General features: G+C 38.9%; 1 protein-coding gene across 1 annotated transcript; it reads left to right on the forward strand.

The window, feature by feature from the left end:
- Nucleotides 1-14,597: 14,597 nt before the first annotated feature.
- Nucleotides 14,598-16,815, forward strand: K441DRAFT_657344 (uncharacterized protein). Its single transcript, XM_067648163.1, has 3 exons — nucleotides 14,598-15,835; nucleotides 15,887-16,147; nucleotides 16,196-16,815. The coding sequence occupies exons 1-3, from the start codon at nucleotides 14,889-14,891 to the stop codon at nucleotides 16,368-16,370; spliced, it is 1,383 nt and encodes a 460-aa protein (XP_067506124.1). The 5' UTR covers nucleotides 14,598-14,888; the 3' UTR covers nucleotides 16,371-16,815.
- Nucleotides 16,816-17,218: the final 403 nt, after the last annotated feature.

The raw sequence follows: 17,218 nt of genomic DNA on the forward strand, positions 1-17,218 counted from the left end.
AGGATATAGTAATAACGTTAAGCACAGAAGCTAAGTTATTAGCCCTATTATAGATAGCAAAGGAAGCTATCTTTATTAGTAGGATACTTAAAGCAATAACATTAAGGCTAAACGAGCCCTTAATTATTAACTGTAATAACACCTAAATACTCTAATTAATTATAGAAGATACGGTAAAGCTAATTATAAAGCTCTAATACGTTAACATCTATTAATACTAGTTACGTTAAGAATACGCAATAAGATAAGTGCTATTTTAATAAAAAGCGATAAAGGAGATAATCGCTAATAGACTTACGAAGGCCCTACCTAAGTAGAGGTTTAAGAGCTTCGTTAATATAATCAGAATAGTAGATATTAAGGAGCGGCTAAATAAGGAGAAGCAATTAGAGGACCTAAGGAAGAATATCAGAGCGAGACGGAAGGATTTAGATAAGATTACAGTTTAATTAACGCATTAACGGACACAAGAAGGTGGCTAGCTTCGTCCTCGACCAGGTTAAAGCTAAGGGGGTGTGTCAGATAATCTATATTCTCGGTGGCGTAGGACGTGCACTAGTTACATGCACGGGTCACGTGTATTATAAATATCTTCGTCTAAGCCTAGGGGCCCTAGGTTAAGCAATGATCAAGATCATTAATTAATTAACCCATTTTATCAATAAATAGCTCTATATAAACTATCTGACAATTAGCTTATAATAGGTATAATTAATTAAGGCTATAATGAGTGGGTAAGCTGCTGCCTATTATAAAGTTTTTATAACTTACTTTATTATATAAAGCTTTTTCTTTATAAAGCCGTTAGCCTACTTTATAAGGCTTTATAATTGCGGGTAATAGGGACGGCTATTAATAACTTTAACTTTATAATAATGAAATAAAATAAAAAGGATGCCTTTAAATTCTAAACTGTTATTACTTTATTAAATATAAGGGTGAACACTATAGTGATATAGCTATTATAAAATAGTAGCGGCGATTTTTTTAGTAGTCTTTTGCTTAAGAGGGTAGAGGGTATAGTATTTATTAAAGTAATCGCATATCTATAGAATTAATTTATATTTATTATCTAACTTAGTGTCGGAATGTTAGTCATGTGACGTAGTCACGAGACTACGAAGCGAGGCTAGCTAATCTGACCTTAGAGTAAACCCCTATTTCTAGACAATAATAACTACCAACTTCAACACCGCATACGTACCACTACAAGTGATATTCGTGCACGTTAATAATGCGAGTATACCGATACTAATTAGTAGACGTATAGATTAGGAAATACGCAATAAGCTAAAGCTTAAGAACTGTACTAGAAATAGTATATAGATCGCCTAGCCCTACCTACTTTATTAAAGGAGAAAGCTATATTACCCTTAAAGCTCGAAACCACGTATTAGCTTAACTACTAACGCATTAAATCGCCTAGAGAATTATATCTTTACTTAGAGAAGATTACAACCTCCCTTAAGCTTAAAAGAATTTATACTAGCCTTATAGCTAATATAACAAATCACTAAGAGAATAGTAATCTTACTAAAAATACTTTACAGGCCCAACGGCTATAGAGGACGTATACACTCTTACCTTAAACCTTAACCTTAAACCATAATATACACAAAGACACGACAATATAGAAATTAATTAGAAGGAGAGAATTGCTAAGTACGGCTACGGAATTAACTTGGAGACCGCTATAGATAATAATCTAACGGAGTATATAGAGACTAAGATATACCTATACACACGATTTAACCTTATAGACTATTTATTATAGACAGTATTTTAGGAAGACTTTAAGGACTTTATACTAGAGATCTTTAAACAAGTATAATCTAATACTAAAATGGGAATTTGTAAATACCTAGTTAAGAGAGGAGTATATATTATTAAGTAAGATAAGAGATACTCCCTTAGCAAGGTGCTAACAGACGTTACTAATAAAGAAGAGTTTTATAAATGGATAGATAAAGAAATTAGTCTAGCCCTTATTAATATTAAGCCAATAATTACTATAGCTCTGTAAGACCGACTTAATTTAACCCTAGATAAGCTTGCTATAGTTCCACCGGCGTTAATACCTTTCTATAGTCCCTTACTAGCTACTCCGCCAATTTTACTAGCTATTTTAACTACTGCACCACCAGCTATTCTAACCGCTACACCACCAGTTATTCTAATCGCTGCACCATTAGCCACTCCGATCGCTACCCCTACTACCCCTACTACCCCTCCTAATCCTTAATCCTCTAACTATAACTAAATCTACACCCTTATTAACCAATTGCTATAGTTAAAAAAGCAGCAACTATAACAGCCGCAGCAACCGCAGCAGCTATATATATATACACTACCTAAACCGGCTGTGCCTAGTGCGGAGTAAGGACCTAGGCAAGAACCTAGATACGGTAAGGAGGTAGCTATAATTATAAAGATCTATACAGACGACCAAAAGTACAATAGAGTCAGTAACAGCTTTAACTTTAAGTTAACCATCTTTTATAACATCTATAAGAGATCTAGCTTACCACCAAAACGCTACGCAATGGCATTCCCTAGCATGCTAAAAGGGCTTGCTTAGGACCACTACTATAACAGCAACCTTAAGTTAAGACCTGCCCGCGAAGCCCTACTGCACGCGTCCACGTCGCCGCGGGTGGAAACATCATCAGGAAATCGTTCCTTTTGATGGCTAAGTGCAGAGGCGATGGTAGGGAGCCGCCGCAGCGCATGCAGCGCTGTCGTCGCGGTCCTGTGGTGTTGAGCTCGCGACGCGTACCAAAGCATCGCCCTCAACAACACCAGGAGCCTTACTGCCTCCGCTGAGGCTCCTGCTCTACCACCTAGGGAGGCCTATCAAGGGATACTGGGATACGAAAACCACCCGATGTACGACTACCTGGCTCGTAGCCAGGCCCGAAACTGGCCTTATCATCAGCCAGTCGACGTGGACGCGTCCTAGGCGTACAACAGGACACCCTTGGGCTTGCACTAGCTCTGAGATCGCAAAAGGAACGCGACGAGGGCGTAGGGATCCTCTTTTTATAAGAACTTGTTAAGGTTAACGCGTCGCAGATACCTCGTACGAAACTTGTTAAGGCCCCGAGGCCACCGCGAAGAACTTGTTAAGGCCCTACCTAGAGAACTCGTTAAGACTACCTCTACGAGGGCCTATCTGGTATCCGGTACACCTAGGTGACTCAGAAGAGGGTCTTAATAGGCGTGGTGCGCGCGACCTGGACAGAGACGCGACAGCGACGCGACAGCGACGCGACGGCGACGCGACGGCGACCAGACGGCTCGACGAGGTGGAAACACGGGCAAAGCTCTAGGTAGCGGAAACACAGGCCAGCTTCGACGGCCCCATGGCGTTCGACCTACGGTCGCAGGTGACTCACAGGAGGGTCTTAATAGGCGTGGTGCACGCAACCTGATACATATATATGGGGGAGGCTGTAGGGGAAACACAGGCTAGTCGGACGAGGTCTCGACAGTTAGAGACACAGGCCAGCTTATAAGAAGGGGGGACACAAGCTTGGTTAGTAGGAGAGGGGGGAGTAGGTTGCCTGGCACGGGACCTGCTCTATGGCCCCCTCCTACAAGACACGGTCGGCCTGTCATAAGGAGACTCTTATAGGCAACGCGAAACGGGAACTAAAAGGCCCGCGGGGCGTAGTACGTAGTAGCCACTGCTGGCTCTAGGGACCTTACCCCTTAGCTGGGCTCTAACCCCTAGTGCACCTAGTAGGCAGGCAGGATCATGTCCTGGCCAGAGAGACTACTACGTGGCTCGAGAGAACGGATGCGCGTGTCGGTCTACCAATAGATAGGACTGCTCGCTAGGGCAGTACGGCTGCTCGGCAGGGCAGTACGGCTGCTCACTAGGGCAGTACGCTAGTGAGGTACGCTTAAGGAGCAAACAGGAGTTACTCAGGCGGGAGAGGCTTGGCTAGCCTTAACCGTAGATAGTACCTAAGGCTTCAACCACACTGTAGGATACAGCTACGACGCCCTTATAGGATTACGCCAGTAGGCGCGTGAGACGGGAGTTACAACCCCTGCAAATGGCAGCCTATGCCCGTGCCGGCGGAAACAATGAAAAGAGGCGTAAAACTAGAGGCTATAGAAGGCTCCCAAGCCGTGCAAAAGCGTACCAACTCTAGGAGGAGACTCTTATATAGACTGCTGGGGGGCAGGCTAGTACTTAGGCTAATAACCTATTATAAGATATCCGAGAGAACTGGTGAAATTCCCCGTGTTATAGGTGGTAGCAGCCAACTGCTTGTGGAAAGCCCTAGGCCCTTAGGCCTAGATAAATAGGAAAACTACTAGAAAACTGGGGTAGAGGCCTGGATAAGCAGGCGTGTCAAACTCTACTGTATTACTAGCTAATATATAACTACCTGCCCCTGAGGACGCGTCACACGACGCGTCACCACAACAACCAACCACCTCCACTACAACCAGTCTGCCACAAGGCAGACGACCCCCTCTACAATCAGTCTGCTACAGAGCAGACGACCCCCTCTACAATCAGTCTGCTACAGAGCAGACGACCCCCTCTACAATCAGTCTGCTACAGAGCAGACGACCTCCTCCCCTACAACCAGTCTGCCACAGAGCAGACGACCCCGTCTACAATTAGTCTGCTACAGAGCAGACAACCTCCTCCCCTACAACCAGTCTGCCACAGAGCAGACGACCTCCTCTACAACGAATCTGCCACAGAGCAGACGACCTCCTCCCCTACAACGAATCTGCCACAGAGTAGACGACCTCCTCCCCTACAACAAGTCTGCCACAGAGTAGACGACCTCCTCCCCTACAACTAGTCTGCCATAGAGCAGACGACCTCATCCCCTACAACTAGTCTACAGCTGTCGCGCTGTAGGCAATTACTATACTATAGGCGTATGGCAGAGGCACCGCAGGCGCACAGCAGACGCACCGCAGACGATGCACTGCTAGGATAGCTATAGTAGGGGGAAAGGGGCCGGCCCGTGTTACTTTAGCACGTAAAATATAAGGTGTATAGGCGAATTGGTGTTTATAACCTATACAAGACAACCTTGTGAAAAAATTTCCTTCTAGGGTGGGTTTATGTAGCAAGGTTCGCCCTTATAAAATACCCGTTTTCTAGAACGTAAATCTAGGATTAATAGCCTACTTTTAGGGAGAGTAGCTATTAATTACTAATTCCCTACCTATTCTTAAGCAAGGAGAAGAAATAGGTNANATTACCGAAAAAAGTCGTATAGNAATAACTGGTAGTTGTNTCNAAGCTGGCAAACTATATANAGCCCTTTGTTTTTATATGCAAAAATGTTACTAAATCTATCTTTTAGAGCGCTTTTTCTACTCTAGGAACGGCAGAATACGGCAGAAATAGATAAAAGAGCCAGGATTTCTTTATTTCCTTAGTGCAAACTAAATATTAAAGAGCAAAATACCAGGATAAAACTCCCCTAGCATCTAAAACGGGCCAGAGTGTCCACTTAGTTACTAGTATATGTTAAGCTGCCCTAAGGGATTTATGTATATAGGACTATAGCGCCATAGCCTAGAGGCTGCATGCGCAGTATTGTACGTAGTATAATACAATCGGATATAAAAAAATAAAAATAAAAATAAAAAAAGTTAAGACCTTTTACTAAAGCCTATAACTATATGCGACAGTTCTTTAAAGGGCTAGAATACTACCGCAAGAACCTTATAAAGTGGAATAATATAACCCTCTAAGGAGTTATGGACAAGAACCCTAATAAGTTAATCTATTAGAACTTCTAACTGCTTATAGACAAACTGCTAAAGTAACGTTATAGACTACACCTAGACTTACTTATAAACCATATTCTTATAAATAAATTAGTTACTACTTACTAGGGAGTGCTAGTATGCTATATTGCTATCTCTAACCCTTTAGAAGACCTTTCTTAGTTAATTAGTAAGCTACAATCCTCTATTATCGCGTGGGAAAAAGAATACCCCTTATAGGCCTTAATAAGACCATCTCACTAAGCCTTTTTTATGGATTAACGCTACTATTAGAATGACCAGAGTTAAGACCAAAACACTAATTGCTATGGTAGCAATCGCTTTTATAGAACTAATAGCAGACTAAAGGCTAAGTGCTACGTCTGTAAGAAGGAGAACTGCCGTTCTTAAAAATATATAGAAGAGGAGCGTAGTCGGTCCAGAGACAACTATAGAAGACGCTTTATTAATATTAAAGGCCGTAATAAGGGTAACTTTAATAACTACTTTAAGTAATACGTTGCTGCTTGCGAAAGAGATAAAGATAAAGATTTAGACTTTAAAGCCTACATATAAGACGCTGATAACTCTAGGAGCGATGCCGGAGAACCTAACGATAGTTCTGCCTATATTACCACCTTTAGAATATTTACTATAGAGGAAGCAACCTCTATAAGCGTAAAGCTAGCTAATAAGGCTTATATATACCTGCTTACGGCTTTAAAACTTACTACGGAGTCTACTACGGAACCCTACACGGAGACTAACCCATTCGCCTATAATACGGCCACAACTATAGCGTCACGATATACCTTAATGGTCTTTATAGGAATCATAATTGATATAAGTGCTTCGCGCAAGTCTACGGCTGGCTATAGCTAATTCTAAGCCCTATAGGCCGTAGATAAGTCTATAAGTCTTAATACGTTAACTAAGGGCTAAGTAACTGTCTAATTCGGGATCGGAGCCTCTACGTCTATTAGAACTATAGACGTTAACAGCCCTATAGGCAAGGTATAATTCCATATCGTTAAAGCATATACTTCTTTCCTACTTTGCTTAGCAGATATAGATAGACTCTATATTAAATACGATAACCTAAAGGACGTTATTATTACTTACACTAAAAAGGTGCCAGTAGTTAGACAATTTGGCCACCCGTTTCTTGTATAGAGCTTCTCTTTATAGTCCTATTTAGTTGAGTCTTTTAAGGCGAACCCTTACTACTTAACTAACGTAGAGCTACGACGTCTATACCGTTAATTTAGTTACCTATTAGTTAATAGACTATAAAAGCTCCTTAATAAGACTAGCTACGACTATAATACTAATAGATCTGCTATTAAAGAGCTAACTAGACTCTACCACTACTGCTAGAAGTTTAGCAGATCTTTAAGTAGATTTCGCTTTACCTTACGAGACGACGTTAATTTTAATTACAATATTATTGTTAACATTATGTATATTAGCGGCTCCCCCCTACTATACGTAGTTAATAAAGCAACTTAATTTTAAGCTAGTAGATAGCTATAAGATATTAGCGCCAAGTATATTTAGGACGTTCTATAAATATACTAGATTAACAGCTATTTAGGACCACTAGACTTAATTACCATAGACGCTAAAAAGAACTTTATTAGTAAGGAGTTTAAGCACTACGCCACTACTATAGGAGTAACTATAAAGTTAGTTCTAGTTAAATTACACAACTCTATTAGAATGGTAGAGCGCTACTACGGTCCGCTACAACGAGCCTACCAAATTATTATAACTAAAATCCCTAAAATTAGCAAGGAAATGGCCCTATAAATAGCTTTTAAAGCCGTTAATAATACGGCTGGCCTAGAAAACCTAGTCCCTATACTCCTAGTCTTTAGAGCCTACCCCTAAATGGTTAAATCGGACGCGCTATTACCTTCAGTCACATAGCGAGCTGCGGCTATTAAGAAAGCAATAATAGAAATCCAGAAGCTATAAGCTAAATAATAGATTACTAATGCTTTTAATATGCGAAATAGACAATAAACTAATGCTATTTACGGCCTCCCACCTAGTTCGCCTATTTTAGTCTGGAGAGAAGGCAATACTGGCCAAAGTGGTTATTGGGATAGGCTATATATGCTACTTACCGTTAACGGTAAGACCTATACCGTGAAGCTACTAAATGGGCCTACGACCTTCCGCTTTACGGTTGTAAAACCTTACCTACTGGATCTATAAGACTTAGTTGAACCACAAGAGTCTATTAAACTAGCTAAACCAGTACCTTTACTAGCTAAACCTTAATTATTACTTAAAGCTAAACCATAGATACCGCCAAAGCGAGGCAGAGGTCGCCCCTGTAAATACCTATTACTTATAGCTGTCGTAGATACGGCTGTTACGGACGCTATAATAGACATAGGTGCCCTTATAGGTAATATTGTAGATATAGCCGATATCGCTATCTACTTACAGGACGATAATACCGTAGATATAGCTAATACTACTATTTACTTATAGAACGATGGTAATATCTAGTTTAGCGCTTTATAGCAAAAGGAGGTTATAGGCCTACTTAAAAAAGAAGTCTTTAAAATTATTAAGCTATACGATATACTAAAGGGGGTTAGACTTTTTAATTTACGGTTTATTAATAAGATTAAGAATAAGGGAACCAATAAAGCCTTTAAGAAATTACAACTTATTATATAGGCCTATAATAATTTAAAAAAAAGAGCTAGTCCTTACTTAGTCACTAATAATTTAACGAGTTAGCTAGCGGCTAATTCTCTATATCGCTGCTATACTACTATAGACACGACTCTACCTCCAAGACATCTTATAAGCCTATATCCAGTCTACTACAAACCTAAACCGCGAGTTCTACGTATAACCACCACACAAACTAAATAAACAATTGGGAATTAATAAGGACTCTGTTCTAAAGGTTATAAAGCCACTTTATAAAGTACCTAAAGCTAGAAACTACTAGTTTAAGACCTACCATTTATACTACGTTAATTAGCTGCAAATGGACCAGTCCACGTACGACCCTTACTTGCTTTACAGCAATAAACCTTTTAGAATTGTTGGCCTATAGACTAATAATACACTATTCCTTACAGATAATACCTTTATAGAGGCTAAACAAAGCGAACTATATAAGGCTGAATTTATAGCTAAGGAGCGAGAGTAACTAACCACTAATACACCAATTAAGTTTAATGGAGGACTTATTTAATTGGCATAAGATAGGAATATCATACTAACGCAAAAGCGCCAGTGTAAGAACCTTAGTATAGTTAATACTATACTAGCAGACAGCACTAGCTCTAGAGGAGTTACGCGTAGCCTGCTTACGCTAAAGGACTAGTATATCGCTTAACGCGCTAGAGGAGCCTATATTACCTTAGTCTGTCAGCTAGAGGCTTTATTTAACTTATCTATTACTGCCTAGGTAATTAATCCTAAAGAGGTAGACGCGAAGAAGTTAAATAAGTGCCTAAGCTGGCAGATTTAGAACTTATATAGAGGTCTTAAGTTTATTAAATTAGAGGCCAAGACTCTATAGCTCTTAGTCTTTATAAACGCTTCCTTTACTAATAATAAGGACTTCTCTTTACAAATTAGCTATGTTATTGTACTAGCTAACGCAATTAAAAAGGCCAATATTATCCATTAGAGCTTAATTAAGTATAAAAGAGTTACCAGAAGCGTTCTGGCTTCTAAACTTTACAGAATAGCTTATAGCTTTAATATCGCTATCGCTATTAAGTCTATAGTAGACAAGGTCCTATAGATTAACCTCCTACTTATGCTTTACACCAATTCTAAGTCGCTATATAACTATCTTATATAACTTAGAACTACATAAGAAAAGCAATTAATAATTAATATAATGTGCCTATAACAAGCCTATAAACATCGGCAGATTATAGAGGTTAAATAGATTAATAGTAAAGCCAACCCTATAAACGCGATGACTAAGGGGAAGCCTTATGTCGCACTACAGCGACTTATTAACACGAACTAAGTTAATATACAGGCTATGGGTTAGGTGGAGCGTAAGGAGTAATAAGGGGTAGTTTACGGGTCGTAACGGTGCTAGGGCACGCCACCCGCTATATTCTGCGGACCCTAAATTTAACCAGCCAATTAGGATTTTCCATCCCTAAGGATAGAAAATTGCTATTGGCTTGCTTACTACTAGCGCCTTAGCAAACCTTGCGACATATCAACCTGCTACCCTTAACGATTCTTCTTCTTCTTTTCCTTAGCTTAATACCTCCGTAATATAGTATTCTATAAGCTTCGGCTTAGAGGCATTAATATAAGCCATAACACCAGTTATATAATTACGGACCTATAAGAGGAGCGTGGAAACTATTACGTATTGGTTAGATCCCTAGCTATTACGTATATGCTATAAATAGTCTAGAAATAAACTTGGCTTTAGAGTATAGATTAGCCTTCTTTTTAGAGTTGCTCTAGTGTCGGAATATTAGTTATATGACGTAGTTATAAGACCATAAAGCAAGGCTAGCTAATCTAACCTTGGAGCAAACCCCTATTTCTAGATAATAATAACTACCAACTTCAACACCGCATACGTACCACTATAAGTGATATTCGTGCACGTCAATAATGCGAGTATACCGACACTTAGAGTATATATTAATTAAATCGCCCTAAATACAATTAAAAGGAGCCGATAAGATAATTATATTAAGTGGAGGCTTATAGTAAAGGCTGCTTTTTTATAAGAATATTAGTAATATACCTCTAGATTTAGAATTTTTGACTTACTCCTTACAGATTTAATAGTGATTAATTAGCTAATTAACCTTAACATTTCTTATACTATAATACTCTGTTGCAATTATATAGTGCATTTTTTCTGTCTTAAATGTTTAATATACTTACTTATAATTATATTATAAATCTCTAGTTTAGGAATTACCTTTAAATAGGGTGGTTTTGGATAAACCTTATCGCGATAAGACGGAATGAATAAACCTTATCGTAATAAGTCTTGGCATACCCTAAATAAAAATTTCAGTCGCCTTCTTCTTCCTTATTATTATATAAATATAGCTTTAGAAGTAGAATTAGAAGCTCTTAACTCTATTAACACCTCTAAATTAAAAAATATAAGAGGTTGCTTAGCTCTTTTAATATAGGAGCATACCCGTCTACTAGGTAGTAATAAGCCCGTATAAAATAAAAGCGCCTATCTTTTATTCCATTATAAACACTATATAGAGTTATACGCTATATAGTTAACCTCCAACTTCTAAAACTACTTGGCGTTAAAGTATAGCATTATAGTTAAGCCTAAAACTAGTTGTATAAAAGAAGCAATATAGGATTAATTAAAAGATCTTTACCTTAAAGCGTTATCTTAAAATAAGATAGAAGAGCTAGATTTAGAAGTACTTTAAGCGGTCCTAAATAAGGAAGTTATCAATAAGGCCCTTGTTACATTAATCGTCGTATAAAACCTACTATTTTAGATAGTTAAGTGGCTAAAGTTCTACGTTCTTTTATAGTCAATTAATCCTAAAGTAGATAGCTATATAACTATAGCCCATTTAGCAGTTAGTAAAAATATCTATAACTTATAGCTACTGTAAAAGGACATTGTATAAAAGAGGCTATAGTCTGCACTAATAAGTATTTATCTCTCCATTAATATCTATACCTCTTTAAATAATTACCTTCTCCTCGCGATTTATAGCTATTTTATTAATAGCCAGGAATAGCTTACAAACGCTCTCCTCGGCCTTCGTATAGTAGCCTCTTATAGCGGGAACGAGTAATAGAATACTCTCCTTTTAGTACTTAAAGACTACGGGATTATACAAAAGCTGGGTGCCATTATATCTAATAACTATACTATAAATAATAAGCTCTATTATATAATAAGCGACTAGCTTCTTTAGGAAGAGGGAATTAAAGAGAATCCCGCCTACTAACGGATCCGCTATTAGGGTTATATTCTAAACCTTACTATATAGGCTTTCCTCTTTAAAAACTTAATTAGTCTTAGTAATATTAAGTTATATAAAGAAAAAGGAAAAGATTTAGATCTAAAAGAGGAGAAAGAGAAGGGCGATATATTTCGGAAACTTAGCGCACTTGGAAAGCTTTATAACATTACTATATATACCTATAGCTTAGCTAGTTGTATAAGGGAGAAGAATTCTACTTAATAATTGTACAAGATAGAATAGCTAGTATTTTATGCTTAGCGTAGCAATTTAGAAAGAGTCTACTATTAATATGTATACTAAGCGTAATTTTAATACACTTAAAAAGGACTATCTTAGTCTAAAGGACTAGGAGGCGCTTCGTATAATAAAAAGTTTTCTCTAAATATTTTACTAGGCAACCCTAAAATACTAGGGGCATAAAGTAACGCTTAAGAATATACTCTTTATAATAGATATTATAATTAAGCACCTTAATAAATCCTAGGTTAGTTTATCTCCTCTATCTATTTTTTAATCTAGCTAATATTATATAATTAAAAAAAGTATATATCTAATAAGGAGTTCTCTAAACGTATTAGAAATACTTAGAATACCTTTAATAGGTATTACCATAAAATAGATAACTCGCCCCTTTACGCCGCTGTGCTTATTTTTTTTATCTAGCCTATTATATAAGATATATTAAGCAGGTTTAGAAGAAGGAGTGGCGTAAGCCTACACTTAAGAGTATTAAAGAGCTTTAGAAAAGATATTGGAATAGAAGTTCTATACCTAGAAGTATATTATTATATAAAAAGCTAGCTCTAGCTTAAGCCCTTAATAAGTTTAATAAGATTGCTGAAGATCTTAATAGTATAATATTTTGACTAAAAAGTTAGGATAAGTATAAGGACTTTATCTCTAAGACGCTATATAAGATTTTAACAACTGCGCTTTAATAGTAGTCTTAAGAATAGCAACGAAAGCGCTAGCTACGGCTCTCGCTTATAGCAATTAAAATTCTCTTAATTCTAGCAATAAGAGATAAGCTAGAAAGATTCTTTTTAGAAGGACATTATATAGTATTATAGGAGAGAATGCAGATAGATTCTAAAACTCTTAAGAAAATAAAGTATTTAAAGAATTAGTATTAGAGAAGAACTATAAGAGGGATAGGGGATTTTTTTTTAAGTATTTAGCTATTATATAGTTAGGGGGAGAGGTATATAGGGACCTGTTCCTACTGTAATATCCGCAATATCCGCAATATCCGCAATATTCGCAATATCTACGATATCCACAATATCCGCAATATCTGCAATATCTGTAATATCTGCAATATCTGCAATATCTGCCAAATTCTGCTAAATTCCACTTGGTTAGGGTAGAAAAGCTCTACATAGGGCACTTTATCCTTATCGATTGTGATATTGTATACATTTTCTATTAGATAAAGGATATTTTATGCTCGCTTATTCGTATCATCCGAAACCACCCTGCCTTTAAAGCTTTTTTATTAGTACCTAATAGGCGCCTCTAAAGGCCTTACAGCTTTAAGTAAATATCTTCCCTTATAAACCACCAAAGGTTGGTTTTTAATTTAGCGTTGTGTTTTACCTATATATAAGCTTTATAATCTAAATTAGCAAGTTAAAAGACAAGGTTGTTATATTTATTTTAGGGGATATACTTTATTGACTTCTTAGTTTCTTTTAGATACTTTATAAAGGTAGGCTTTACTATAACTAAGAAGATAAGAATAGCCTAAAAGGCATTATAGTATTTAGTTAAGGAAGAAAGTAAAGCGGTTATATTAAATATAGAGGTAGGTATAGGGTTAGGTATAAAAGCCAATATCGCTATTACTAGTATTAGATTTAACCCGGCAATTAAGTTAAATATATATTTAGAACTTATAGAGAAGGCTTATATATTATTAAGGATCTAATTAAGTCGTAAATAAGGTAGTAGCTGAGGAGCAATTAATAAGAATTTTTTTTATAGAAATCAAAGTTTGTTGTAAAGTTTAAAGTTTAAGTTTAAAGCCCCTAAGCTAAGCCTAATTCGGCGATTTTTAAGTAAAATTAATACTATAAGGGGCTCACGAGAGCTTTTTAAATATGCCTTATAGCTGATTGTGAAATATTATTTGACTACCAAATATGTACTTATCAAGTAGATTTTTTGGCGATGTTATGTAGGCGTTGTAGGTACAATTTAGGGCTACTATGAGCATTATGCAATAACTATTTACCAATAAAATTTAAAGGTGAAATAATAATTAAGCATATAGCGCAATTATTTTAAATAGTTTTGTAATTAGCGGTGTAGATACAGCGTTAGTGGGCCTCAACTAGGCTATACCACCTTATAATTGGCCTGATCTTTGAAAGATCTATTCCGGAATGAAACAATTATTCTGGAATGGAGCTGCTAAAAGCGATACACGACTCGTTCCTCTTTGAGGACGACTTTGTTCCGGAATGAGGCAGAAATAATCTGGAACGAGCTGTGTGCCGGTATGGGGCAGAACAGTCCGTGCGTCTAGTTGGAATTCAAACGTTTCCTCGCTGATCATGTTCTTTCTCCTGCCCTATTCCCATCTTCAAGTTGATTGTGTCCTGTTCGAAGACTGGTGACCCTTTCTGAACTCCAGCCGGAGTATTGTGATCGCTGGAATTCAAGAGCCCATTGTTTGGCGATTGGCAAACGAAGGATCGTGTCCGTGGAGTTTGGAGGGGTCTCTTCATGCACCTTGAACATGATTATTTCACCGCCACCGTGGCATACAATCCATCACTCGAAGTTTCTTCGCATGTCTGCTCTATCATTCTCTAGTCACTTGGAAGTTAGGGTTCGCCATTCCTCTTTTTTAGAGCACTCTATACTCATTGAAGCTCTTCACGATCCCGAAGCTAAAGTATGCATACGAAGGCAGCCCTCAGCCTTGAGCGGAACTAACGAACTGCAGCTAGATGCAGCCACATAGATGGTGGCAGTGCTTCCGACACAGGCTACCTGCAGGACCTCTAAAAGAAACGACTTTCCGCTTCACTCAGCTCAACATCACTTCATTTTTCTTAGCCTGATCACTTCAAAATCTGCTTTTCATTGCAACCCGATTCACATTATTCAGGTTCACACCTGTCACTATTATCCTGAGATCCCTCACCTCTAAAGTTCATGTCTTTCGGCATCAGCATCGGCGATATCATCGCGGTCACGACGCTTGTGACCCAAATAACCCAGAGGATCAGAGGCGCTGATGCTTCATTCCAAGAATTTTCGGACGACTTAGAACTCGCAAGGATGGTGCTCGAAGACTTAAACAGAAATTGGAACACCTACGAGCAACGCGCCAATGAAGGTCGACTCCAAACCGAAAGGAGAACCTTGTGGGCCACGGTCAATGGCATCCGGCGGGGTCTGGAGGACCTTCAACGTCAACTCAACAGCTACGGACGAGTAGGATCGGGACTACGCGTTGGACTGGCGAATTTACGCTTCACCCAACAACTTGATACCCTCCGTCGCCGCCTTCAATTTCACATGAGCTCGCTTCAGCTTGTCACTGTGAATCTGAATTTGATGCAAGGTCAAGAGATCAAGCGGGCCTTTATCCTTATCCGCAATGCACAGCTGGAGCAGCGTCAAGAAGATGAGATTCAATCCCAACAATCGCAAAGCAACGGAATCGAGATGCAATCCCAACAAACGCAGAACAATGAAAATGAGCGCAGGTGGAATGAAAGTCTCACTTCATATGCACTTAACTACACGGCAGAAAGTCAATACGGGAGCGAATGGAGTTATGCCTCCACTACTTCGAGAGATGCTTTGATCGACAGGTGGCGAAGGGAAATTGAAATTATGACAGCGGTTCCCGAGACGCAAGGCCCCCCCGAAACTGCGCAAGATCCAGAGAATGAGAATAGTTCGCAGAGGGTCAACGAAGAGTCTAACAGTAGCAGACACCAAATATCTAGGAGGCTTAGAACGGGATTGGACCTTTTTGACATTTTGGCGTTCTATTCTCTCCTTGGTGGGTCAGTAGGCATGGCAGGTGTAACAACTAATTACGGGGGCACCTGCGGAAACCTAACGCTGCCGAAATTTGCACCTCTATCAATGTAAGCATACCCACAAATTTGAACTGTGGCACTACTAACAAGATTATTTAGCGTCGTCATACTGCTTCTACCAGCCGTTATATTCTCTATATGGATTCTCATGTATATGTTGCCAGTCCATCTCTTTTCAGCAAAAGAAGGCGTTGTGGTAGCAAAAAGCATTTCAAGTTGCTTGTGCCTCTCTGTGGGAATATGGGCCTTCGTTAGCATCATGAACATGTCCAAGAGTCTTCTAGGGGCACCTGAATGCCTTTACATTCTCCAAAACTTGCAAGTTATGTATCAAGCCGGGGGCATTACTATCGGTCTTGGGTGAGTACAAGGACTCTGCTTCTAGCAACTTATACTAACCACTCAAAGGATTTGGCTTGCCCTCTCCGCAATCTATTCCATTTTTGTGGAGTATCCCGAAACTTTAAGAAAACGCGTTCGGCGATTTCTGTATCGAATCATTCTCCTTCAATGGAGAGCTGTCAAGCACGATTGGCTATGGTTACTTTGCCAGCTTATCTACCCCTTCCTCATGCATATATAGAGGCCTTAGAGCCACATTCAATCAACAAAGTTCTCATACTTGACTGTCAGGTTCTACAAGAGCAGCACCGCAACCAGCAACCAGTCCTTAGGAATGTTTGCCTTGATGGATTCTATTCTTCCAGTACGACATTGCATGGTCTGGTTATCGATGCCGACAAGGGATTAGTACTGGTCTCTAGGGCGGCCGTCCCAGGCGTATTCGCCGTGATGCGCATTAACGTTCGCCCGCTAAAGCTACCTCCAACCAGACTTGCTAATAAGCAAGCAATCAAGCAAAACACCCTTCTGCTTGCTTGATTGCCCGATTTGGAAGCCCTCTGCTTGCTTGCTTGCTTGTTAATTGCTTGCCAAGACTGTATAGATTTTGAAGTTCTATAGAAAATCCGCTATGGCTTCGCCTAGCAACAGTATATTGCCTACCAAGCTTTACTATTAATTAATTATAATATAAGCTCGTTCGCGCGGCTTGGAGATAGTTTATGAGGCAGACGCGGTAAAGGCAGCGTGTATATCGCGGTCTTGGCGTGGTGTAGAGGATCGGGAGGTAGATAAGGATAAGGTGTTTATTATTTACTGGAAGCTGCGCGAGACTTTAGGTCAGCACGGAGAAATATTTTAAATAGGTTTAGCAGTTGCCTAAAAGGGCTTGCTTGTACTATTTGCGGAGTGTCTTCGGGCACAATTATCCTTACCTCAGCGAGCTTTAGATGTGATATTTTTGGCTAGCGTAGGAATAACGGTAGGGCCGTCCTCTTTTTTGCAAAATCACGTCTAAGAACCTTTAGTGCGTCTTGTTAAAATTATAAACAAAATCCGCTAAGCGGAGATTGCGGATATCTAATTAAT

This window comes from Cenococcum geophilum, assembly GCF_001692895.1.
Source record: "Cenococcum geophilum 1.58 unplaced genomic scaffold K441scaffold_13, whole genome shotgun sequence".
Classification (NCBI taxonomy): domain Eukaryota; kingdom Fungi; phylum Ascomycota; class Dothideomycetes; order Gloniales; family Gloniaceae; genus Cenococcum; species Cenococcum geophilum.

Excerpts from the sequence above, each read along its gene's own strand:
- K441DRAFT_657344 (XM_067648163.1), top strand. The coding sequence starts at position 14,889 with ATGTCTTTCGGCATCAGCATCGGCGATATCATCGCGGTCACGACGCTT. Across the intron at positions 15,836-15,886 it reads AAATTTGCACCTCTATCAAT|CGTCGTCATACTGCTTCTAC; the intron begins GTAAGCATACCC and ends AAGATTATTTAG. Across the intron at positions 16,148-16,195 it reads GGCATTACTATCGGTCTTGG|GATTTGGCTTGCCCTCTCCG; the intron begins GTGAGTACAAGG and ends AACCACTCAAAG.